The sequence below is a fragment of the Protomyctophum parallelum genome (assembly GCF_964188405.1).
Source record: "Protomyctophum parallelum genome assembly, chromosome: 17".
NCBI classification, from domain to species: Eukaryota; Metazoa; Chordata; class Actinopteri; order Myctophiformes; family Myctophidae; genus Protomyctophum; species Protomyctophum parallelum.
The window spans coordinates 6265122-6292840 of NC_139719.1; the positions used below are offsets into that span (position 1 = coordinate 6265122).

Consider the following 27719-nt stretch of genomic DNA (forward strand, 5'->3'; position numbering starts at 1 on the left):
ACCTGAGGTACCAGGACAGGTTCACAGCAAACCAACCTGAGCTACCAGGACAGGTTCACAGTAAACCAACCTGAGGTACCAGGACAGGTTCACAGCAAACCAACCTGAGGTACCAGGACAGGTTCACAGCAAACCAACCTGAGGTACCAGGACAGGTTCACAGTAAACCAAGCTGAGGTACCAGGACAGGTTCACAGTAAACCAACCTGAGGTACCAGGACAGGTTCACAGTAAACCAACCTGAGGTACCAGGACAGGTTCACAGTAAACCAACGTGAGGTACCAGGACAGGTTCACAGTAAACCAACGTGAGGTACCAGGACAGGTTCACAGCAAACCAACCTGAGGTACCAGGACAGGTTCACAGCAAACCAACCTGAGGTACCAGGACAGGTTCACAGTGAACATAGAACTCAGCTTAGTGTTTTTTTTATTTTGTTTGTTTTTTTGTTTTTTGAGTGGTGCAACCACTCCAAGGAACAGCTTTGTCCCTATGTCCCAACGTCTGGAATGTGAATCTCTCTTCTTATAATGGAAGTGCAGTGATGCACTGCAGTTGAGTCCGGGTGTTGGCTCAATGTTTCTCAACATTGTGTCCGCCAGGGGCCAGGTCCATTTGGTTCTATTTGCACACTCTCAGAGAGTTCAATAAGCACTGAGGATGTCACAGTGCAGATTAGGGTCCAAGACATGAATATAAAAAAAAAATGCATTAAACGCAATCAACCAGGGATTCCTTCAAATGAAAATGGCTGAGAATCTCTGGGCTACTCGTCAGCATCATATCCCAGTATGGGCCCCAGCCATTTCTCCACTTCTGACACAGTCATCTCCTTCCGCTCTGCATAATCCTCCACCTGGATGGAGGAGAACAGAACAAGGGAGCATGAGTTGTAGGTGGAGACCGGAAGAGACGCATGATGACAGGTAGCCATTAAAGACGTCGCCATCTTTAATGGCGATGTGAAATGTTATATTCTTAATCATTAAAATGTTAACCAGCAATAATGTTACACCACTAAAGTAAGCGAGACGTTCAGGGACCTGTTCTTTAGTGATCTTTCCCACAGCAAAATAGGAGGATTGGGGGTTGGAGAAGCAGAGTCCAGAGACTGAGGCAGCCGGAGTCATGGCTAGAGACTCTGTTAGACTAATACCTGTAGGAACACACACACACACACACACACACCATTATGCATCTAAGCGTGCATACAGCAAACATTTTAAAAACCCTCCTATGACTGGCTGTTTGTCTACAAAAAATATCCTCTACTTTGAATCGAATTATGGCGGGAAAGGGAATATTCCAACACAAATCAATGTCCTCATACAATGAAAGCAATTAAAAGGGTAGAGTACGTAATATTTGTTTGTTAAACTACTGTAAGTGATAAATAACTATATTTTGATCAGGCGATTTGCACAGAATACAGATTAAACAAGTGAAATGGAAGTGATGATGGCACTAAGAAATGAGCTGACAAAATTGGAACTAGAACACTATAAAATCTAAGCTGATGAATGGGTACTCTTCACTGATTGGTTGACATTTTTCCACCCACCTGAGTTTATTAAAGATATGGGAAGACCCCTGCTACTGAACAAACACTGAGCAATGATTACTATCAGAATATACCGTAATGTTTTAACCTTTGAAGAAATAAATAAACATTTGTTTTAAGCAAAAAATATGTGTTTTTGTGAGACTACAATTGGGCAGGGACAAAGTCAAAGCCAGACATTTTGCAGAGCTGATACAGCGTTTTAGGAAATGACATGTGGTGGCACTCAATCTTTTAAGTGAAAGGCTGTGTACCTACCTGTCTTTTCATGTATGCTGGCTAGGTCCCACATGGTGGTCTTCTCTGTGTGGTCAGGCTGGCTGGGGTAGCCTGCAGCGGGCCTGATGCCCTGGTAGCGGAGTTTGTGGAGGTCTGCAGCTTCTAGAAGTCCCTCCTCGGTGCTGTAGCCCCAAAGATCCCTACGAACGCGGGCATGGAGCTCCTCTGCAAAGGCCTGGAGAGACACAGAAGGTGGGTGACAACAGAAGTGGAAGCGAGTGTATAGAGAAATAGAGACTAATGGAAGTGGAGAGAGTTGTTCAGGGAACCTGAATCTATATAGACTCCATATAGATAAGAGTATGCTCCCTTGATTGCTTTGTGAAATGTGGATGTTTGCTTAGTAAAATAAATTGAATCATGAGGATCTCGGGATGCACACAGGAATGGTGTGGCTCCAGTGTGTTGTGCATCTCGGACTTGTCTTCTATGATATCAGTTGTCTATGACATAACTATGACTCAGTCGACTTCCATTATGAAATACAACAAGGGATATCGCCTTTATTGTCTTGTCTCGAGTACTTGGAGCATCCCCACTCTTTGGGGTATTTTTTTTGTCACTGTACATTTGAGGTATTTCTTTTTATATTTGACAATTGCCCTATATGGACAGTGCTGTGACTGGGGATAGCTTGCAAGTGTATGTGTTGCGTGAATGTGCCCATAACGTGTTCCATACCTCAACCAAGCGATCAGCCAGAGCTTTGACCATGATGCTGTTGTAGTCATCTCCCTGAGCTTCAAAGGTCTTACTTATCTCCTCGGCTCCGAAAATGCCCACAGCGAACAGGCCCATATAGTCCGACACGCCGCTGTCTCTGGGAGCCACGAAATCAGACAGACACATGTAGGGTTCCGAGCTGGCACTGTCCTTTTCTGCCTGCACACACACACACACACACAGTAACCACCTTTGTCAAAGAGGTGTGTTATCCACTTTCATTATGTCGCAGTCCCGCCCCCTTTCAGAACGACGAGTGGCCCAGGAAATGATTCTCCATACATTTTCTCCATAGGCTTTTCAAAAAGTATTTATTTAAAGACGGTTACGCCGCGGACAAAGCCAACTCGGATCGTGACAAATCATGACAATAATTACAATGTTTTGGGCCGATCAAATAATTAGTAAGACGAAAAACAATACAAATAGTGTTGTATCCTTTATTTTCTTCTTTCAATTCATTTGATCGGCACAAAATATTGTGTTTGTTGTCATGATTTGTCACGATCCGAGTTGGCTTTGTCCGCGGCGTAACCGTCTTTAAATAAATACTTTTTGAAAAGCCTATGGAGAAAATGAATGGAGAATCATTTCCTGGGCCACTCGTCGTTCTGAAAGGGGGTGGGACTGCGACGCTCTATAGGCAAACATTTTCAATACAATGTTATTATAGTATACAGGGATTAATATCGTAGATATATTATTAGTTTCATCATATCCCTGCAGTTAAAATGTGTTTGTAACAGTAGGCTTCATATAAGCTCACCTGTTGCCGTAGGCCATAGAATGTGGCTATGGGCTCAGTGTCACTGTGTGGCGCTACAACATCTTTAGCATAAACATGTATGTCGTCACCGGCACTCTGAGCAGGCCAGAACCCCACCAAGCCCCGCCCCTGGAGACCTCGGCTGTCAATCAAACAGTTGAGCAGCCGCTGGGCATCGTCGAACACTTTCCTGGCCTCCGCACCTGCACCATTACAAAGAAAAAAGACGTTTCCAACAGAATGACTTCTTGGAATATTAGTTGCGTACAGGTTTTTATTTTAGTGTGTAAGAATGTGTTCCATCATCTACAGCAGGGATCAAATTAAATGTTTCTAAAGATGGCGACGGAAGGTCCGATTACAGCTTGAAATCCGTTGTGCTGTACACCAAAGGTTTGCGTCACATTGTACAAAATGAACAAAAACGCTGGCGAAAATATCAAAGTTAACATCAATCAACTGCCCTTTAACTCTGAAATTAAACCTGCACCACATTCTACCCAAGGAGAGACGGAGAGAGAAAAACATCTATTTAGATCCACTAAGGACAGAAATAAATGTTCACGAATATTCTACTCTAAGGGTGCGTTTAGCGCTGTTGGTCACACTGTCCAGCTTTCATGAAGAAAAAACACTCAAGCAACTGACGTAATTATCCCTGTAGAGCAGTGGTTCCCAACCATTTTAGCTTGAGACCCAAAAGGGGAATTTGATGTCTCCCCAGAACCCACACTAGTGACAATAGGGAGAGAACTAGGGCTGTCGCGGTTACATAATTTAAACTGCGGTGCGATCAAGTGGCTCAGAAGCGCGATATGCGATACTGTGCGATATAGTTCTCAAGCCCCCTTTAAAATGAATGAAAAAATACATTATTAATAAACGAAAGTTACACTAAGCTTTACTTTACTATGTTGCTTTATAAATGGCAGAGACGACAATGTTTATTTAAAATTAATCTTCAATTAGTCCTGGTCTTCATTAATTTAATATATTAATTTAATATATTAAATGAATGGTGTAAAACCGAGAAAAAAAACGTGCAAATTGTTTTGTTTGCTGCTTGTTATTATGATAGTTGCTCCGTGAGTTTGGAAGTAAAGAAGAGCTTGTGAATCAGCAGACCATGAATGATACAGTTTAACACAACTCTTCTTTACTTCCAAACTCACGGAGCAACTATATCAGCCTAATAACAAGCAGCAAACAGAACAGTAACGATATTCCCCGCCTCACGGAAAACTCTCGGATGGTGCACTTATAGCACAAATAGCCTACAGCCCTACACATGTTGCATGCAATTTTAGAAAGTTGAAGGAATCTAGCCTGGTTTTCACGCCACCAGACGAGGATCATCATTGGTAAATAATTCCTTCTGTAGATAGCGAGTGAGTTTGGTTTCTGCTCCAACTCTCTTGGGCACAATCAGCGCAGGAGCATCGCTCATTGATCTCAGCAGAGGTCTCTAACCAAGAGTCCTTTTTTTTGGCTGGATGTGCCACTGGCATTGTTGGCTCCGCGTTCGCTGCGTCTGCGAAGGCCGCTGCAGGGTGTCCATCGGCCCACTGTCAGAGATCCTGCGGTTTATTGCGCCTGTGCGGTTTTTCTGCCCCCTTGCGGTTTCAACTTGTAATAGCGCGATATGCGATAAATGCGATAATTGCGACAGCCCTAGAGAGAACACTGTCCACATACCAACTGTCTTGTCCTTGAAAATCTTGGGGTATCCTCTGTTGGGGTACTTTCCCCTCAGCTGCCACACGTCAAAGAATGGCTTCCAGTCGATGAAGTCCACCAGACTACGCAGGTCATATGACTTGAACACATGGGTATCCAGGAACTGAGGACGTACTGAAAAAGAGAGAGAGACACACACACACACACACACACACACACACACACACAGAGTAATATCCAGAGTGTTAAAGCTGCAATCTGTAAAATGTAATAGGATTAGCTTTCTATGGAGATCCTAAAGGGACATTTTAGGAAAGAAACATGTACCTGGTCTGGGTAGTGAGAGCCAGTCTATGTGCAGACCCTTCTCTCTGGCCTGGGACAGGGACAGGTACCGACGATCCTGAAGGGGACAAATGGGGAAGAATGGTATTGGCGTTTCTGCGCTACGTTTTTGTCAGCGTACTAATCTGATAACCGATCATAACACTAAAGACACCCGTCCACTCTTCGCGCCCATTGGTTGCCATTGCTTGGTTGGACAAGAATCCTCTCTCCATCCACTACCATTTTCCAATTACCTCATATTGATATTTAATGTATTCAATTCTTTTTTTTTTTTTTTTTTTTTTTTTTAAGATATTTTTTTGCGGCTTACGCCTTTTATTGATTTTTGAAGGGACAGACAGTAGGCTGACAGGAAACGGGAGAGAGATGGGGGGATGACATGCAGTAAAGGCCGTGTCGGGTCCGGGAGTCGAACCCGCGGCACACTGCAACTGGATTACCAGTCCGGTGCCCAGACCGCTACGCTACGGCCTGGGCCAATGTATTCAATTCTTATTTTAAACTTGGTTAGTTACTGTGGATCTTCATAAAAAAAAAACTGGATCTTTTTCAAATGTTTTTCGAGCTCGGCAACAACAACCAAGAAGGAGGCGGAACCAGCAAAGGGCCAATCAGAAGGCTGACAATGGGTCAAGTACAGCATGTTGATCCCAGGTAGACCGACCTAAAATTCACGCACACTTCTTAGATGTCAGAAGTAATGCCCTGGCCTGCTTTCTTTATACACTTCATCTAACCACCTCAAATAGGATTCATCAGTGATGTCACAACTCTCGTCATCGTGTTAAGGCGCAAATTTGTGCATACTATAAATAATAAATTCAACCTTCAGGCTCCTTGGCAGCTTTATTCTAGGTCTGTCATAAAGAGCGAGCTGCCAGCAATCTTCCATACCTTTAGTGAATCATAATGCTCATGTCTAATGTCTTCATACTCTTCAGTCACCTCCTCAAAGTACTCGTCCCTCACATTCTCGTCCAGGAGCTGGGCGCACTTGGTAAATACATGCAGTAGTGGCAAGGAACAGACAGACACAATGGTGCTCAGTAGCAGAACTACAATACAGCGGTTAACAGTGAAGTAAGAGAGCGGATGGTATCAATACTCGCATTACATTCAGCCGTGCAACATTAATCCTAGGTACAAATAGAGGCTATGAGGCTAATACGAATGGCCTCAAAATTGATATAATCTCTAGCTAAATGTGGATAAATTGTGTATGTGGCCAGCAGGTGAACAAAACTAAGAACTAAAACAAACTATTTAATAGTTTATGGTCATGTGGATCTGAAACCAGTTCACAGGTGATGGAAACGAGCTCAATCAGTCTTTTTTTGTTATTTAATTTATTATTTTTAAATGTGATGACTTCAGCTTACCACCACTACACTTCTGGAGGCATCCAGAACATGAACGGCAGGAGAACTGTAGCGAGGGGCAATCTTCACCGCCGTGTGGGTTCTACACAACACAACACAAGACCAAGGACAATACAACACAAACACTGTTAACCCATTCTGACCTGAGATCAGATTCATACGAGGTTTTCCACTGGACACACTGGATTTTTCAAAAATAGCAGACCTACAAGCTCGTATCGCGCCACTCGGTGGCGCGATATGAGCTTGTAGATCTGCTATTTTTCAATAGCTAAAGCATAACATGATGCTGACACCAAAATGGGTGCCCGGTCAGAATGGGTTAAGTACTGTATGGTATGCATCATACTAGATCTATGACAAGTTGCAAATATATTCATGACTGAATGACCGTGAGTATGTATGTGTGAATTGAAGACTTACTTGGATGTGGTGGCTCCCCCTATAAGCAGCGGAGTCTTCACGCCTAGTCTCTCCATCTCTTTGGCTACATAGATCATCTCTTCCAGAGAGGGGGTGATGAGACCAGAGAGACCAATAATGTCTGTGAGCACAAGAGAACTTCTCTTTAGCCAAATTAAGTTTGTAAGTTTCTAAATGGCCGTGCGCGTGAGTGATGCTCACAACACGACATGGCGCAACATGTTGTGAGCTCGCAGACTAGCTATTTACAGTCAGTGTTGAGCGACACCGTCAACGAACATACAAATGGGCCCGAAGCCAATGACGGTGCGCAAATGGGGTGCGCATGATTATTATTGGCCAGATTTTGGCCAATCTGGATTGGCCAAAATTGGATTCAGGTTGCCAGTCTGAACATGACCGTGTCTCTCAAGAATCAAATTAACACAGGATTTATGTATTCATTAATGTATTAATTAAGTAATTACCACAGAAAACAAATTCAAAGCCTTCATTGCACCTTCAATGACAAAGACAATGAAGGGAATTGAAAAAGTTGTATGAACTTACCGGCTTTGTGCTCTATGGCTGCTCTCAGTATCTTATCACACGGTACCATTACACCCAGATCTATCACCCTGAAAGACACCCAAGATCTATCACTCTGAAAGACATGGTGGAACACACAGGACTATCATACAGGATCAGCTCTTTACCTGAAGTTGTTGCAGCCCAGTACCACGCCTACGATGTTCTTTCCGATGTCGTGGACGTCTCCTTTCACTGTCGCCAAGACAATGGTGCCCCGATATGGATCCTGTAGCAGGCAGACAGAATGTAATGCCCGATTTATATTCCGTGGTTCAATGGTGCCTCATTGCTGGCAGAGGCATTTAACCCATTCTGACCTGAGATCAGATTCATACCAGGTTTCCACTGGACACACACTGGTCTGATGAACCCATTCTGACCTGAGATCAGATTCTAAAAATGTCAGTTGCTCTTCGATTTTTCAAAAATAGCAGACCTACAAGCTCGTATCGCGCCACTCGGTGGCGCGATATGAGCTTGTAGATCTGCTATTTTTAAATAGCTAAAGCATGACATGATGCCGACACCAAAATGGGTGCCCGGTCAGAATGGGTTAAGTATCACCTAGGCTCTAGCTGACACCGACTATCAGCGTATTCCATTCGGATCAGTTGATCAATAGCATAACTTGCTGCCGACTAACAATTTCCTCCATCACCCCTGAGGCCTCCATCCTCTGCACTCTCTCCTTCTCCATGAAGGGGATCAGATAGCCCACAGCCTTCTTCATCACACGAGCCGACTTGATCACCTGCGTAAAATGGTAAATGGTGCATTTATATAGCGCCTTTATCCAAGGCGCTTTACAGAGATTGTGCATTACATTCACCCATTCATACACCGATGGCAGCGGAAACCATGCAAGGCACCAACTAGCACATCGGGAGCAATTAGGGGTTCAGTGTCTTGCTCAAGGACACTTCGACAGTAACTCTGGGGGAGCCCGGGTTCGAACTGGCAACCTTACGGTTACCATCCAGGCACTCTACCCCTGAGCCACCGCCGCCCCCTGCGTAAGACACATGTGACACAAGTGCAAATGCACATTCATCATAATGCATGCATGTGAGACACAATGTATACAATTAGTATTAGGAGTTGGCGAAAACTCATTCCCTGTCCTGTATACAGGCGTTTCGGAAATAATTTCAGGCTTTTGGAAAATGACAGCAACTGAAACCATTTTCAGAGTATTGGACAGGGAAACATCAGTTTTTTTACATTGCAAAGCCAGAAGGACACCAATACTGTACACACACAGACACAGACATTTATACATTTAACCACATATTGGTTATATTGTGAAAATAGGCAAACATTCAGTGAAAATGCCTATCTCACATTGACTGACTGAGCTGTGTGCTATGGTAAAACTAATTTGTACAACTCGAGTGTGTGTACCTGTGGGAGGAACATCTTGCCAGTTCCAAACAGATCTCCAACCACTTTCATGCCATTCATCAGCGGACCCTCAATGATGTGGAGGGGCCGGGGGTAACGGTCCACCTGAGACCGACACTCTTCTGTATCGCCCACCACGTACTTCTCTATGCCCTGAACACACATGAACAGATGAGGACAGGAAGTGGGGCTCTATGGATAGCTGTGTGTGTGTGTGTGTGTGTGTGTGTGTGTGTGTGTGTGTGTGTGTGTGTGTGTGTGTGTGCGTGTGCGTGTGCGTGTGCGTGCGTGCGTGCGCCTCCATCCAACACTTTGGTCCCAAACATCTTGAAAACTAAAGGTTTTCAACTCTTGCGTCCCCCTTGTGCACCTTCATACCCCCGAGTGGATGACACTTTGTTTTTCCCCCCATCACAAATGGAGAACAGTTTCTAGTTTCTGCATTTTAGGTTTGATCCACTAGGAGGTTGCTACAATCTAACAAATCGGCTATATAAAAGAGGGCGTGAATGAAGACATGACAGAAATGCGGAAAATCTCAAATAATGTTTTTAAAGGCAAACGGACAGACAGGCACTCCTGCTTCACGAGTGGTAAGCACAAGCTGTGTGGTCGGTTGACGGGTTGTCTTACTTTGATGAGAGCATACTCCAGTCTCTCTTCCACTGTCCCCTCTCTCCACTCGTCTGTCTGAACCACCTTCGTCCCTCCTCTGGCATGGTTCTGTAGACAACAACACAGGGTTCCTACACATTTGGAATTTTAAAATTCCACACTTTTTCGGGCCTGTGGGTCGCTCCCCGGGAAAGCTGTGGCCAAAAAACGCGGTGTCAGAGATAAGAAAGTGGACGGTTAAGCAGGGGACTCGGAGTGGGAGGCCCCTGGTCCCTGCCCGGTCGGTGATTCAAGCTCGTGCTGTCACCTCAGGTACCTAGTAGGGCGTCTGTACTCCGAGGGCGGCAAAACTCTATTCGCTGTACAATGAGATATATAAGGCAGTGGTTGTACAGTACAGTGTTTTACAACCGTGTGTGCGTGCGTCCGTACCTGTGCATAGACCAGCAGTTTCTCAGTAGCGTCAACATCTCTGTTCCAGATGAGGTTCTCACACATGAGCAGCAGTTCTTTATCAATGTCATCATACACAGGTAGGTTCCCTGCATTCACTATGCCCATGTCCATGCCATCCTGGGGGCAAAGGTGGGAGCATAGCTTATCAACCCTTTAGGTTTGGAATTTATATACAGTTTCTTATTTAGTTTTCCCCCCCCCCTCTCTTTTCTTGTAATGCAATTTGGATTGTCCTGCTAATAAAACATATTTATTTGAATTTGAGAAAGAGAGAATCAACCATACTCTCGGTGCATGCCTTCCTTCCTTCAAAAGTAATATAGTAGTATACATGTTTGAAGGTTGCCTTTCTCCATTATTGTGACCAAAGGTCGCAGTTAACTATGAAACGTTGCGTTTTTGACACATAACCCACTTTCCCCGTCACCCAACCCACTTTTTTCGTAACAGTCGCACGACCTCCACACTCACAGAGGAGTCAACACCTTAATTGCCCGGGGTTATTTAATCCATTACATTATAGCGCCCAGTCGATTTATAAACACGGACCACTTTTACCGACGGACCGGATGTTGTTGTGAATGTGTGTGTAGCAGCTAACAATAGCCACTCCACTCTAGAGTCGAACGACAACAACGGGAGGTAAGAATAAATCTAACGAGACTATAGCGACTGGACAGTGGTAGGGCCGTCTAACACAGGATGTTTTAGACAGGATGATGTAGATCGCGAGTTATTAACGTTTTAAGATCTTCGTTGTCGTCGGCTAAACAGAGGAGGGAGATGTTCGATGACATGTCACTGTTACGCACAATTGTGCAGTTAACTATGGAATCATGCATTTCCCGTCAGTCAGTCAGTGTACCATTCAAAATCCCCATACATGGGGAAAGCCCCAGGTCTCGTAACATCACACACGGTTTCTCGCCTTAGGCGTCTTGTCTTACTGGTGTATGTTTGACTCCAGCTCAAATTCTAGGTGGTGGCTGTACTTGTATGATGTATGCGTGTTAGTGGTGTGTGTGTACTGTACTAGTGCATGCATGTGATAGTGCATGTAGTGCATGTACCTTGATAGCGTGGTATAAAAATGCTCCATGCATGGCTTCTCTGATGGCCTCCATCCCTCTGAAGGAGAATGACAGGTTGGACAGACCACCACTTACTCTGGCTCCCGGTAAGGTCTCCTGCACACAGTCACACACAGTCACAGTGTCACACACACAGTCACAGTGTCACACACACATTCAGTGACACACACACACACACACACACACACACACACGTGTGCCGTGGGATTTGAGGGCACCTGCCGGTCGATTTAGCAAAATAGCCAATGGAGAGCCCTCATTTGCATAACAGGTTATAATCGGAATAGGCAGTATGCTGACTGGCTCGAACGTCACCTGGCTACGTGTGCAATGGGTTTGCATCGCTCTGTACAGCCGAGTTTGTTGTCCAATTCCGCTAAAAGATTGAGACTACTACTACAGAGGACTACCATCCAGTCTTCGTCATCCGATCATGACGGGGATCATTCGTGTTTCTAGCTCACACAATCTCTATACTTCTTCGATGATATCAATCACAATCTATCACTAATCAAGCACACCTACTACAAACACACATGGTTCACTAGGTGCGTGTAATGTAATGTGTACGACGTGTGCATGCAGTGCACACTAGACACTACCTTAATAAGCCTGGTGGCACGGATGAAGTTGATGGCATAATCACTGTGTTCTTCCATGCCCGTGCCGATGGTGAGGATGTTGGGGTCAAAGATGATGTCGTTGGGGTCAAACCCCACTTTGTCCACCAGCAGGTTGTAGGCTCGAGTACAGATCTGGACCTTATGTTCCGTGTCTGTTGCCTGCAAAATATTGGAAAAAAGAAGAGAGCTTGTGTGTGCATTGCAACATTGTGTGTGTGTGTGTGTGTGTGTGTGTGTGTGTGTGTGTGTGTGTGTGTGTGTGTGTGTGTGTGTGAATGTTATGACACAACTAGAGAGCCCAAAAGCCTCTGGCGGTCCCTAGCAGCCATGCAGCTCCACGTTTCATGGCTATGATATTGAGCTATATTGTATATTGGAAATTGGCACTAGAGGAAATGCCATAGTAAATAGGCTTGTGGTCCATCGTTCAGGAGCCCATCTCCTGTTTCTATAGCGTGTGGCGGCTTGATATCTATTATTACAGTTGAGAAGAGCACACTTTGTATGCAGAAGTGCCGTTTACGACTGTGCTCTGTGGCCGTGATACGTCACTGACTTCACCTCTGCGTTTTCAACCCAGCTTTGTGGCTGCAGTTTCCCTTTCTGTGATGCGATGGAGCGATTATTTGCGGTGAGCACAGAAAAAAAAAACAGTCAGTGGCTAAAGACAGATCGCTGTCTGCCTTCGTTTCAAAATGTACTGTAATGCTTCGTGTGTCTCACTCGGACACACGATATTCACGGAAGAACAACGACGCGGTTGTGTGGTATTAGACGCGAGCACGCCGCAGCCACACGCATGTGTGCTTCTAGTACAAATATATTCCCCGGGCCATGATGCACATGTACACCCCCATGGACATGACGAGACTAAGGCTCAATCCCAATTCCCCCCTTCGTCCTGGCCCTTAGCCCTTGCCCTTGCTTATGCGCGTTCACGTGAGGGGGAAGGGTTATCTCAATTGTCTTTGGATGGAGGGGTAGGGCTGAGGGCGAGGGTTAGAATCCCCTTCGTTTGAAGGGATATCTCGACGGGACTTCAAACGGAGCAACATCACTGAGGGCTGAAAGGCGGACGAGGTAAGAAGCCTTTTATGTCCTTTATTATGGACAAATATTATAATAACCAATATTATTTGAATGTATTAACAATCTGCATCGCCAAAAATATCGCAATCTCTAGCAAAGGTTAACGTTACCTCACGTGAACTAACGATATGATACGGCGTTGCATTCATACAACGTTACCCATTCATTTGGCGCCGCATCGGCGCTTTATTCTTTTTTATTTATCGCCGGTGCGCCGGTGATACAACTCGGATGCAAGCTAGCTTATTAGCAGGCATCAGTCCGACCCCCCAGACCACGATATGTCAACATTCTGCTGTTTTGGAGCTCTTAAAAGCCGTGAAATAGCCTACTGTACCTACATAACGCTGGCTACTCGCTGCAGTGATAGCTATGGTTTTATCATGACCAATGTTAAGCTAATCCCCACAAGTTGCAAAACTTACATAACTAATTAGAAATGGTGTTGTTTTTTCCCCCAGGCAAACCAGCTACGGAACAGATTGCAAGCTGCTGTGCAGACTGTACATTGGATGGAGATGAATCACGATGGCATTTTCATTGATAGAAAATTACTCTGTTCTTAATGATATTAAAAACAATGAACAGTGACCACAGCCCCTTCTTTCTATACTGTAAATAGTTTTTCCTTTTTCTAATCCTGTATATATATCTGTACCCATGCTATACAAACTGTTAATACAATAATAATCAATGAATCAGGTACAACTGAGCAGGTGTCAGAATGAGCTATATCTAGCTGAATTACATTCTGCATGGTGGGCTACCAACATGAGACAAAATTAGCCTACAATATATTTATTTCATCATAACCACAGCAATGTTATATTTACGTTCCATCTCTACAGCTTAAATCAAATGGAAAGTAGTTTCCAAAGTGGGTTATGGGCTAAATGATAGTTTGTACAGAGTTAATTAACATTGATTTTACAATATAAATTGGGGGTCCTAGAGACAGAAATGCCATCAAAGTTTGGGGACCACTGGCCTGTAGTGAGCTTGCAGATCAGCTATTTTCTGAGAACAGGTTGTATATCAATATCTACAAGGGACGTTCAATATTTAGGGATGTTCCAATTCCTAGGGGGATGATTTATCTCCCTACCCCTTGACACTCCTTATGTAGGGACAAGGGGAAGGGGCAAGGGCTGAGGGGTAGGGTTAAAAAAGGAATTGGGATTGGGCCTAATTCTGCACTCCTTTCAGTGCGAATGTAAAACCCAAATGTAAGATTTAACTTAACCCTGAACCTGGTGTGCATTTATCCATTCCATCTGTACCTGTACCCGTGTGTGCGCTACTGACCTGTCCCTCTTCATCAAAGGCCATGACCACCACAGCGGCCCCGTAGCGCCTCACAGTTTGAGCCCTGTTCAGAAACTCCTCTTCACCTTCCTTCAAGCTGATGCTGTTAACGATACACTTCCCCTGGCTGCACTGCAGCCCCGCCTCGATCACAGAGAAGTTGGAGGAGTCGATGCACAGAGGAACCTGGAGAGGAGTCCACCACAAGACAACAGAGCCAGCATTCGATCCATTACCTTTTTTGTTTTTTTTTGCTTTCGCCTTTATTTTATATTTTTTTATGGAGGGACAGGAAATGGGGAGAGAGATGGGGGGGGGGGGGGGGGGGGGAAGACATGCAGTAAAGGCCGTCGGGATCGGGAGTCGAACCCGCGGCCACACTGCCAGGCTGGATTACCAGCCAAGGTGCCTGGACCGCCTAGCCACGGCCCAGGCCGATCCATTACCTTTTGATTAATCAAATAATCGCATTTTTTAAAACAAAATCGATCGATTTTATACTGAACATTTGAAATTTTCACTACTTCTATATTTTTATTTAGTAGTGACATGCCCAAAATAGGTATCTGTCACCATTTGATTATATTAATTTATGGAATATTTGTATACCCGGTAATCAATTTATCAATTTGATCGGCTGTTGCAACCCCTAAGCTCAATTGTCTAATATTCCAAAGAAGCTGAAAATTGAAAAATCCAATAAAATGTTCCTTCAACAGGTCAAAAGCCTCACCTTGGCTATGTCGGGTTCAGAGCCGATGTAGTTACAAAAGCGAGCCATGGCTGTGGGACCATCCAGCATCCCTTCATCCATGTTAATGTCTAGAACCTGGGCTCCCATCTCCACCTGGGCCTTGGCTATACTCAATGCCTCCTGGAGAGGAGAGGAGATTAGCCAACCTCTGCTTAGGCTACACAGAAACATTAAAACGACAGAAAAATCGGACTCACCTCGTAGTCTCCTGCCATTATCAGTTTGGCGAACTTCCGCGACCCCGCCACGTTACAGCGCTCTCCGATGTTGACGAAGTTAGTGTAGGGCCCGATCCTGAACGGCTCCAGCCCTAATAATCGGGAAGATTAAATGAAATTATTGTTAAGCACACCGATGCTGAACAGGTTTTAAAAAAGGAAATTTGACTCTCAAATGGCTCAGACTTTACATATACTGTGTGTGTAGGCACCGTTTCCATAGTAAATACACTAGCAAACAACCCATGATTATTTAATTATGCTGTCCCAAATGGCTAAAAACTAAGATCTCCCAGGCGAGTGTTTTATTCTTGTTTTATTCTAATTTGCATTTATTTTTACTCTATTCTATGGTACACTGGAAAATCTGCAAAGATCATTTAAAGGACAACTTTAGTTTTTTTCAACCAAGGTTCATGTTTTAGGTTGTTATTAGAGAAACTAAAAGGTGAGTGTTCATTTTCTTTCATTTGCTGCTTTCTTTCGTTTTAGGGATTTTAGCAGTTCTTGACAGGGGGGCGGGGGCATTCGAGCATGGGGCTAAATATGTATTTTTTTAACACAATTTTATGGTGATTTATTTTTTTATGGTTTACTATAGTCCTAATAAACGCCAGGAAATTACATCTGGCCACAAAAGATCACGGGATCTATTGAATGTGACAAACTGACATATTGAGCCTATACACACAGTATAAGCCTTCCCCCCAGTAGGCTACCTTCACATTCAGTAGATCCTGTGATCTTCTGTGGCCAGATGTAATTTCCTGGCGTTTATTAGGACTATAGTAAACCATAAAAAAATAAATCACCATAAAAGTGTTGCATATAAATGCATATTTAGCCCCATGCTCGAATGCCCCCGCCCCCCTGTCAAAAACAGCTAAAATCCCTAAAACGAAAGAAAGCAGCAAATGAAAAAAGATTAACACTCATCTTTTAGTTTCTCTAATAACAACCTAAAACATGAACCTTGGTTGAAAAAAACAAAAGTTGTCCTTTAAGTCTGAAAGTGTAAAAATGGACCACAAACACTGATACCTGCTAGCAGCATGTAGTCCCCAAAAATGTCAGCAGGGGGAATTCTAGGCTGGCACTGCTTAACTGCCTCAGCCAAGGCCCTGAAAAGAAACAAGGGTTATATACATGGACCATGTGTAATAATAATAAAGCCAGTAATTACAATAATACAGACAAATAATAACACTAATGACCTTATGTGAGCTGGCGTTGTGCCACAGCAGCCTCCCACTATATTCACAAGACCATCCATTGCAAACTCCTACAGATAAACAGAGAAATGAAGACAAATCAGCCCAACAGTTGCTCCAGAAGAATGTCAACTAGGGTTCAGCCTACAGGAAGGTCATCATCAATATGTTGATATGTGGGATGAGGATCCATTCTTAAGTTATTTAATTGAGAATCTGCAATCAATAAGGTTTTGGCTTAGAAGTTCTCTTGATGTGACGTCATGTCTCATTTCATTGAAATCAGATCACTAAAAAGGCTTTTGACCTCTGCTGAATTGCATGCCAACTAGTAACTAGTAACTACTGGTAAAAACAAGGAATATGTAACCTGAAACATGCAATTAAATGAAAGTGAGAGTGCCCCAGTTTAGCACCAATTTGCCAACGACTACAAATAATAGAAAAGGATCAATAGTGGGATCGATTTAGAATCGCTCGATAATAAGCTGGATCGATAAGGGGAATGGACTGAATAGATGAAAAGACTATACCAATACAGATGCACATTTGTACACATTTCATCTGACAGAGGTGAAATAATGTCCATTGTGCATGTATCAGTATATATGTGTTCCATGCTCCACACACACATACCCTCAGATGGGAGGCCGTCACATCTGGGGTCTCGTCGTAGTCTCCGAACGTGTTTGGGAGGCCTAAGACAAAACAACGCGGGAATCTCAATCTCATCACCAGGCCAGTACTTATTTCAAGTAGGGTCGTCCCGATCTGATCAAGTGATCGGAAATCATACAATACAAGACATACTTTGAATTTATTGTTCAGGGACACTGCACGTTTGCACTGTACAGTGTTGCTATGGCAAATGAATGCAAAGGCCCAGCTGAGGTTTTACAATCAGCAAATAAAAAATAAATAAAAGTAGTCCGGTACTAATCTAGCATAATCACCATGGCAACCTTTTTTGCTTTGGTTTTAGCCAATCCAACCACTGTTCCACAATCCTTAAGGCGGTGTCTGCACTCTGCAATCTTACAAAAATCAGCCGGTACGGCCTGGGCCCGCGGCTGAGTCGTCGAGGCACCTAGGGCCGGTAATCCAGCCTGACAGCGTGTCGCGGGTTCGAGTCCCGAGCGAGTCGGACTTTTGCCGCATGTCTTCCCCTTCCCTCCATCTATCCCCTTTTCCTGTCTAATTACTGTACCTTATCAATAAAGGCAAAACGGCCAAAATAAATCATCGGGTACAATGCCGATCTACAAGTATATATCTGCCATTTCTGAAAGACAACAACGGGCATTAAGCTTATCGAGCTAACAACAGGCATTAAGCTTACACTATGTGTGGGTTTACCTGCATTAGGATAACAAATAATGAGAGCTGTGGTGCTCTTCCCAATAGCCTCTATAAAGGGCCTCATCTCGGTCGCCCCCAGTGCACAGTTCAGACCAATACTGAAACAAAGACATACAATACCAAACTGTTATGGCTCTGACTTATCAATACACTGAAGCTGAAGATGTTACAAAAAACCTTTGGTAAAGAGTAAAACTAACAGGACATTTACAACAGAATACTTAACATTACAAGACCACCGGTAAAATGCATTTTAGACACACTATACAAGGAAGTATATTATTTTATTTGAAAATACATATATCAATATCTATCTAGTTTGTGCACAGGTAAAGTGGAAAAGAACAGATAATCATCATTAACAAAACATGCGCTACAGAGCTGTGTCAGGCTAAACCAGTAGCAGTAAAAATAGTGTTGAAATATGTATGGGATGTACCGATCACACACGATAAGCAAAAATACTAACCCTACTATGTGACAATGGAACATAATGCCTCCTGATGTAACTCACCATAGTGGCTTAGCATGGGATACACTGACGACAAAAGCCTCCCCCGTCTGACCCGAAAGAGTACGTCCACTTCTGTCCACAATAGTGCCTGAGATCTGGAACAACACATCAACAGCACAATGAGAAACCACACATTTACAACTAATTATCGCTGTCCGGCAGAAACCACCAAACTCCTTTTTTTTTTTTTTTTTTGAATAAATCAAAGCTATTGAACACCCTTTATGTCTGTGTGTTGGTTATGAAACAAGAATGACCCGTATCACTAACTGGCAGGTGAAACAAGCGCTCTCCGTTGTGCATCTGCCCCCCCATTTCTATTACCGGTATTTTTTATTATTTTAAAATGAACATTTTGGAGTTAGTTGGTTTCTGCCCTTTCAGCAGAGATATGCGGTACATACAGTACATACATAACATTATACATACAAATATTGGTCTTGGCTCGTAGTTCTTTTCAAAAAGCTTGCTGATGGCAAACAAGGCTGCCTGTAAGATAAAACAAAGGACAAACAAGATTCATATGTTGATCATTATGGATGTTGAACATTCAATTAAAATCCGTATCGGGCTTGTGCCCATAGAGGAGCACAATCTATAGACACATTTTAGTAGGATAAAGCAGTGTAGGGTGAGGGAGATACCTTAGCATTGGCAGTGTCAAAGATGGTCTCCACCATTAGAATGTCTGCTCCTCCGTCTAATAAGCCTCTGGCTTGCTCCGTGTAGGCCTCGGCCAGCTCATTAAATGCTGGCGAGGACACGCATGCGTTACAATTAATATACTTTATATGCATGAGCACTTGTTAGCGTGGCTTTTGTATGAATGTTCTGTGGGAGAGAAGATTATCCCCTTACTGATGTTCCTGTAGTCTGGTCTATCCACAGAGGGCGACACCGAGAGCGTTTTGTTGGTGGGACCCAATGCCCCTGCCACGTAGCGCTTACAGCCTGGTGATGAAACAGGCTACATGTGTTACTGCTTGTTGACTCAGCAGAAGCATATTGATAATGCCCCTGCCACGTAGCGCTTACAGCCTGGTGATGAAACAGGCTACATGTGTTACTGCTTGTTGACTCAGCATAAGCATATTGATAACCATGACATGATGACTGTATGACAATATGAATACTGCATCAGAGGGACTGAAGTACAATATGATATGAGATGCATGCGTGTTGTTCCTGCTCATTCTGTTATCACGGTTTCCATAATCTACTGGGGACGTCATAGATCCACTGTCCTACTGTATATATTCCTCTGTGTGTGTAATAAACTTCAGAATGTATGTGTAACGCATCACTGTGTGTTTGGCATATGCCTGCGACTCGATGGATCCTCACACACAACCCCAAAAGGTGGTTTAGATGGTCACCCTTGAATCATTACACTGATAAGAGAGAAATCCCCTGACAGGCAGGGGAATGGGAAATCCGGAATTATCCATCAATCCAAAGCACTCCGATAGATTTTGTTCTATATATATTATCAGCAAACTGCGATTGACCCATGTTATCATCAAAGCTGTCCAGCCCCCAAACCCAGCTGACCTGTCTTTTTGCTGACATCATCGGCTGCTCGCCTGGCAAGTTCTGCTGATGTCCGGTTGAGGCGATATGCCTGCAAGTCACAGAGAGAGACAATTCAACATCAAAAACAGACAATTACTTACAGAAATACAGAAAACATTTGCACTCTTCAGAATTGGAATGTAAATTGTCATTTTGAAATTATTGTTTTATTGCCATTTGCCAGCCAGCACAAGTCTGTACAAGGCCTTGGTAGAGACGAGCATATAATGAGACACTATGTTGCAATTTTCATACTTGGCAAACCAAATTGATCTTAAAATTATCTAATAATTTACTAACACCTAATGAGATTGATGAGTCAAAACTCAAAAGAGCACATTTATGAATGCCTAAAGAGCAATTGTGGTTTCTGACTGATGGAGTAAGCCCCCCTCAATGATTGATATGTGTGACAGTACAGTAACATAGTTCTTACCATGTGCTCCAGTCCATAGTCAGCCTGAGCGATACTGGTGCTACTAAATGTGTTCGTCTCTATAATGTCCGCACCGGCAAGCAGGTACTCCTGTGGACAAGCACAGAGGAATGAAGGAATGAACAGGGTTTTCCTCTTGGGGTGCAACAGTTGGCGTGCGCACACTTATCCGACACACCACAAGTCTGACATGCGCGAATCACCCGTTGGCCCGACATGCATTGCGTCGTGATTACGGTTAGGTTAGGGGTAGGGTGTTGGACTAATGACTGTCGGACTGTTAATGTGTCAGAACTTATGCCTGTAGCCCTGTACCCCAACAGTTAATCATTTCAATTTAATCAAAAAAATTGTAATCGATAATCTTTATTTTTTGATATAACTCATTTTAAAAAGTACTTCATTATCCCTTATTGTGGGGTTATTTATGGGTGGACGAGTGCCTCTAGTGGCTGAGAAGGGGTCTCACACCTGACTAACAAGACAGTATTTTATTATTCTGGACTAAAGTTTGCAAACGATTCCCAGGGGTAAAATGAGGGGATAATTTGGGTAAATATGTATGTTTATGGGTGACCCCAGAGCTCCTATTTTGAAGGAATCCCGGGACTGATTGTGTTAACAGACGGACGGACACACGCACAGGCGCACACACACACACACACACACACGGACTCACACATGGATGGAGTGCTAAAAAATACTCTCCCCCCATGCACCATGCACCATTTACCATGCCTTCGGCCTGGTGGAGACATTAAATGCACAAAACTCAAATGTCATGTTTGTTGGAGAGGCCTTTCAATCACCACTCATATTTCTGTGGTACTATGTCGTACATTCTGTATACTAGTGCCCGTTGGGCACCGACCAGCGGATTCGTCAATTATCACTGCATTAAATATACAAAATCAAACATTATCAGGACGTTGGAATATGGCCAATATATATATATATATTATTATTATTGTGGGGATCTCTATATCTGTCTGCCCAATTGCCCATGTCCCTTTTATGTCCAAATACTGTATGGAGATCCCTGATGTTATCAGTATACATTATGGCCAGCCATATATGGGCACGCCCATCAACCTTAGGCTGGGGTTGCCATGGCAATTAATTGGCTAAGTTGTGCCATGGCCAAAGCCTTTTCCGACCTGACCAGAGCCTTTTGTGGCGTTTCTGGCCTTAGTTAGTCGGTGGGATACTACCGACTCAGGCACTGTGACTGCACTCCGTGTGAAACATTTAATTGATGGACAGCAACTATGGACAGACACACGAATTACGATTCGTTGGCTAGGGCAGGGGTTCCCACCCCCCCGAGGAGTCACGACCCCCAGGTTGAGAACCCCTGGACTAGGGCTCTGCACACGACACGTGCTACGCTATGCTCTCCAACAACATGGCTATCAGGTTGCCCGGGTCCTGTGCCCTCTTGTGGTTTTGCATGATGAAGGATTTGGACCCACCATTCATTCAGTCATGTGAGTACAGTGTACCAATCCCTGGAAGACTGGACTGCCGTGGGTATTACATATCAAGAGAGGCTGCTTTACTTGTGAGACAAATATAGCTTGGTCAAGTTAGCTTGTACATTAGTCTCAAATCTCAATACACAACAAGTTGTCCTCAGATCACTGAGTAGTATATTTGGCACTGAATGGAAAATCCCAGTGTGCCCCCCCCCCCCATATAGTACCTAAAGTGGCCAGTAGAGTAAGTAGAGTACAGCACAGAGTAAAGTGGGACAGAGTAGAGTACAGCACAGTACCAGTACAGACTACAGTACTGTGTGTATGGATGTCTGTCTCTGTGTCTGTATGTCCGAGCACGGAAAAGCTGCAACACGGTAAAATAACTCTGTCATTTCTCCACCGTTTCGGACGCAGGAAGGCTCACCGGAAAGCGGGCTGCCCCCTGGGCGCCTTCCTTGATGTTTTGTTTTTACCTCATTATTTGAAGCGCTTACAATTATCCGTTCCCTGCCCTTGGCCCCTTAATTAATAGGCTTTCTTGGTGATAGCGTCCTGTACAGTACAGGTGAATATGTGGTTCAGAGTATAGTATATGGGCCATGCTACTGGAATTGGTTGAAATTGCAGTCCCACAATGTTTTAAAAACACATTAAAAGATATATTTTTAATACACCCAATGCTGTGGTCACTACCGAAACAGTGCAGTTACTGGTTGAACTTGTTTTGTCTAAAATCAAAGATAGTGGGTTATCAACCAATATTTTAAGATCGTGATTGTTTAGGTGTATGTGTAATGTCAACTACAAATAATGCTGAAATCAATATAATCAACGTTATACATTTTACAGAGAATATCGCGTTTAGATTTTGATTACTCTCAATAATTCAACATTGTGGAACCACCTACATAAATTCTTAAAAATGGTCTGTACAGGGGGGAATTGAAAAAAATATATAATAATAAAAAATAAGTATCTTTTTAGTCGAAGGTAAAAGTCTATGTTTCGGTAGTGATTTTGGGAGAGGAAAGATATTCCAATAAATTATTAAAATACAATATGATAATTGAGTGTGCCTTTACTAAATATGTGTCCCTTAGATCTGGTGCAACATGAATATGGTCAAAGTTTTTCCAAAATAGCTTACAAATTTCACACAATTTCCAACTCATGGCACATATATGTTCAGTGTTGGATATTTTATTTCTTAGTGATGGCGTTTCTTTTTTAGGGTGATGTCTATTAATCCCGCTGCATCTACAATACTTGTCTTGCCATGTAACTGTATCTTAAGATGCTGTGCTGGCTTTGGCAAAAGAGTTCTTATATTATCTCAGTACCTTGTGTACGTGGTAAATGATATCCGGCTGGGTGATGCTCAGGAGATCATTGTTTCCCTTCAGCAGGTGAGTGTGGTCTTTGAACTCTTTCCCCCTAAAGTGCTCCTCTTCCAGCTTGTGCTGCTGGATCATAGTGCCCATGCCGCCATCCAGGACCATGATCCTTTTCCGGAGCACCGATCGCAGCTCCATCTCCAGGGGACAGCGCATTCCTGGGGAGATAATATGATTAACCCATTCTGACCTGAGATCAGATTCATACGAGGTTTCCACTGGACACACACTGGTCTGATGAACCCATTCTGACCTGAGATCAGATTAAAAAAAATGTCAGTCGTTCTTCGATTTTTCAAAAATAGCAGACCTACAAGCTTGTATCGCGCCACTCGGTGGCGCGATATGAGCTTGTAGATCTGCTATTTTTCAATAGCTAAAGCATAACATGATGCTGACACCAAAATGGGTGCCCAGTCAGAATGGGTTAAAAGATCAATGACAGGTGATAATGGCGTAATGTATAATGCAATTAAACTCACCGGTCAATACTATACATTACAATGTATGATGCAATGCTACGTGGTATCTTTGAAACGTATTAGTCTGGTGATGCGAGTTAGTTATGAGTGAAATATATAGTGAAATTGAGGAAAAACTCAAACTCTGCCCGAACTCGGCCCAAAAATCGGGCCTAAAATGTATGCTGATCTCGGCCTCCATGATTATTTTTTATTCTTCCGTTTGTTCTGTTCTGTCCGTTTGTGTATTTAATATCTATTATGAAGATGGTGCTGACTTGGACTGACTTTTACTCTGAGTAGAGCTCTCAGACTCTACCCAAACCAGACCCGGCCCAACAAGACGTTTTAGGGCCGGCCTTACTTTTCAGGCCCGTTGAGAACCAAGTACAAAAATAGAATAGAAATAATAAGAAAGAATTATTCAGTAACCCAAGGGTAGGAATGTACTTCAGGTTAAGTCAGTGGAAATTAACTTATCATAAACACTTTGTCAAGGTTGTTGAGGGCAAACATTTATATTACAATATTACAGAGAGCTCTGTTGTAGTGTTAAAGGACCACTTCACCACTCCCGAGGGCCGCCCTAGTGTAGCGCTTAGAGCATAAGCATATGCCTTTCATACAGAAGTTTGTGGGTTCGAACCCTGCATGGGGTTGACGTCAGAAAGGGCATGCCTCAACGGGTTCCCAACGCCAAATCAAATGGGTTCAGACTTCAGATCTGAGGAGGCGTGTCTGAAGCCTGTCCTGGACAGGAGTCTCTGGACGTAAAAACAAACTTCATAAAATTGCTCCTCACTTGTTCAACATGAAACACTTGTTCATGATCATGTGTTGGTTGGGCTGTGTGTTGGCAGTTCAGAAACCCGTCCATCAGTGACATCATCAATGGGGAATCCGTTCAAATAGAAACTGCAGGGTTTCTATTCCTGAAAAGTTGCAAAGCGATAATGGAAGCCATCGTTCTCACGATAATATAAATCTAAATATATATTTTTTTCTTATGTTAAAACAAAATCTGCCTAACGATGATGTCACTGCAGGTGGATGGGTTTCTGAACTGCCCACAGCCCTCCTATGAGACACAGATAGCCCCTTTCGGGACCCTCCATAAAGCTTTTCTGAAATTTGGATGAGTTTTATGTAGGGTAGGCTCATAACTATATTTTCGTATGGGAATTCTGGAACGCGGACATAAATATTATCTCTAAGATCGTATTTGACTGCCTTTTTTAGTTTAAGTTATTCTGAATTTGTGAACTATAAGTACCTATACAAACCGCTGCGAATATCTCCTGTGGCGCGGAAGCCGTTAAGTATTTTTAATCTTTGTTTGACCGATTTGGTCGCTTTATTTCTTCTTGTTTGTTTACCGTTTATTGTACCGCCTCCCGGTGTGCGGTTGGCTTGTGCGGCTATGTCCCTGCCTCTGATCTGCTCTGTCATAGCTATAGCGCCACTAGCTAGCCAGATAGGCGGTACAATGAGGTGTCAATAAACAAGGAAGGAAGAGAAGAATCAAAGCGACCAAATCGGTCAAACAAAGATTAAAAATACTTAACGGCTTCCGCGCCACAGGAGATATTCACAGCGGCATGTATGGGTACTTATACTTCACATATTCAGAAGCCCTCACACGAAAGAATGTCGTCAAAGAGCGCAGACAGGCGTTATTCACGTTGTTTATGTTTTATGTATGTCCGCGTACCAGGTGGCAGGATACTGCTGGAACAGGACCCAATGGTCTGTGTCGTCAAAAAGTCAGAAACTTTAGTACCATTGGGTTCTGCTTGGAGGGCTAAGACACAGACTGAGTAGAAAACAATTGTGGTATTTTATCATGAACATTAGTGAGGACCAATTAGCCTATAATGAAGATAGGTTGAAAAGTGGTGACGTGGTCCTTTAAGCAGCTATGTCAATGGTAAATGGTAAATGGTGCATTTATATAGCGCCTTTATCCAAGGCGCTTTACAGAGATTGTGCATTACATTCACCCATTCACACACACACATTCATACACCGATGGCAGCGGAAACCATGCAAGGCACCAACTAGCACATCGGGAGCAATTAGGGGTTCAGTGTCTTGCTCAAGGACACTTCGACAGTAACTCTGGGGGAGCCCGGGTTCGAACTGGCAACCTTACGGTTACCATCCAGGCACTCTACCCCTGAGCCACCGCCGCCCCGGGTCAATGGCTACACTTATGTGCAATACAATAGTCCGTCTACTCTACAGCTCTGGACCAGATGTACATGTATCGATCCCTAGCCCTACAAGCAGAACCCAATGCTACTGAAGTTTCTGACATTTTTGAGACCCAGACATCCAAATTTCAGAAAAGCTTTACGGAGGGTTCCGAGAGGGGCTAATCGATCCCTAGAGGTTCTACCTCTAACTCTAGGCTTTATGTTCTCATATGTTTAATGTTTTGATTTATTTTTTTTGTTATCAAATGTTTTTTATTTTAAGACAAAAATCACAGTAAGACACGTTAACAACATGAATGACTTAAAGAAAACAAAACACATATAAAACAACACATAAAAGCAAGGAACACAAAAACAAACAATCCCCTATAAATCATAAATAAATAATGATAATAATAATAATAATGATTAAACCATGCCCTTAACCAAATCTGCAATACCAGACCAAATCTCAATGTTTTCCTCTTTTGCACCATGCAATCTTGCTGTAGACATCTCTAGATAAATGATATCTAGAAAGGTCAAAGCCCATTGGCGAAATGACAATGTATGAGGCGGTTTCCAGTGCGAAGCAACCATCTTCTTTGCGTCCGTTACGTCAGCAAAGAAGACACGAATACGGGTGTTATTTAATGGCAACTGGAAATTCTGGAATACATCATTTAATAAGAATAGAGATGGGGAGGGTGTGATGTTAACTTGTAGAATAGTCGAAAGGTTAGTAGCAACCAAATTCCAAAATGTGAGGACACTCAGACACTCCCACACCATATGAAAGAATGTACCTATGGTGTTTGAAGTGCAGAAAGTGCAGTTGTGATTATTTAAAATCCGCATAGCACACAATCTACGGGGGGTTAAGTATGTCCTATCTATGAACAAAATTTAAATGAATTTGTTGATGATCAGGATTCCTAGAAGACAGGACAACATTAGACCACACTGTATCCCAGCTCCAATCTGGATCTAGATTTGGTATGTCATTCCTCCATACAGTATCGACAAGCAAGGTCCCATAACTAGATTCTAATAAATAATCATACAATACGAAAACAAAACCTCTTGACCTAACATCACAGATAAGTCTATGCAAAGGGTGCATTGCAAGGGGGGCCTGCCATGGCACCCCATATGTCTTCATGGCAGTTCTCAATTGTAAATAGAAAAAAAAAGAGTTACCAGGCAAGTTAAAAATATCACATAAATTCTGGAAAGAACGTAAACCATTAACATCAAATAAATCACCCAAAGTATGAATCCCCTTGGAACTCTAATGTTTTGATTTCTAGATATTTTTGTGTGATGTTTTATGCAAATGTGTATATTGAAGCACTTTGAGATATATTCAAATGTAATGTGCAAGTGCATTATAAAATGCATATTATACGTGGCTGCGCTGTGGGTCTGCTGCATGGGCGAGCAATATGGTCAGATTGACAGTGACAGCCAGACTTGCATAAAGTAAACAAAAGTTTAGCTAGAAAGCTAACAGGCTATAGAGGCTAATGACAGAGTTCATCATTATTTTACCTGTTTGTGATGAGTATTCGTCGTGGGCTAAGGTCGTGGGCTGTTGGGGGCATTTCGTGCAAAAGTATCCGTCAGTCGATTTCACGCTCACTCTGTTCCAGGGCCTGGAGATCAATCTTGCCCAGTTGAGAAGAGAAATGTTTTTAACTTGCGTCGGTGAACTGCGGTAACTGAACTTTTCCACCCCGGGGTTTTGACGCTTCTACAACTCTATTCTACAACCGTGGTGCGACTGCTCAAAGTGCGCATGCGCTGGCGGTTGATTGAAT

At 43.3% G+C, this 27719-nt stretch overlaps 1 protein-coding gene across 2 annotated transcripts; it reads right to left on the reverse strand.

Moving 5' to 3' along the window:
• Positions 1–700: 700 nt before the first annotated feature.
• Positions 701–27624, reverse strand: mtr (5-methyltetrahydrofolate-homocysteine methyltransferase). 2 transcript variants are annotated; one of them, XM_083786977.1, is made up of 33 exons: positions 27451–27624; positions 23190–23401; positions 20372–20461; positions 19915–19984; positions 19222–19314; positions 19008–19114; positions 18793–18852; positions 18364–18458; positions 17847–17947; positions 17127–17188; positions 16494–16561; positions 16321–16400; positions 15259–15371; positions 15041–15181; positions 14308–14493; positions 11893–12072; positions 11270–11386; positions 10176–10316; positions 9762–9851; positions 9129–9281; positions 8371–8478; positions 7853–7953; positions 7707–7774; positions 7158–7278; positions 6735–6816; positions 6250–6348; positions 5335–5410; positions 5026–5181; positions 3331–3533; positions 2523–2723; positions 1821–2016; positions 1045–1157; positions 701–857 (listed from the first exon to the last, which is right to left on the reverse strand). In XM_083786977.1, exons 2-33 carry the CDS (start codon positions 23397–23399, stop codon positions 768–770), a joined length of 3771 nt encoding a protein of 1256 aa, XP_083643103.1. In that variant the 5' UTR covers positions 23400–23401; positions 27451–27624; the 3' UTR covers positions 701–767. The 2 variants fall into 2 exon arrangements, with proteins under 2 accessions (XP_083643103.1, XP_083643104.1); XM_083786978.1 differs by lacking the exon at positions 8371–8478.
• Positions 27625–27719: the final 95 nt, after the last annotated feature.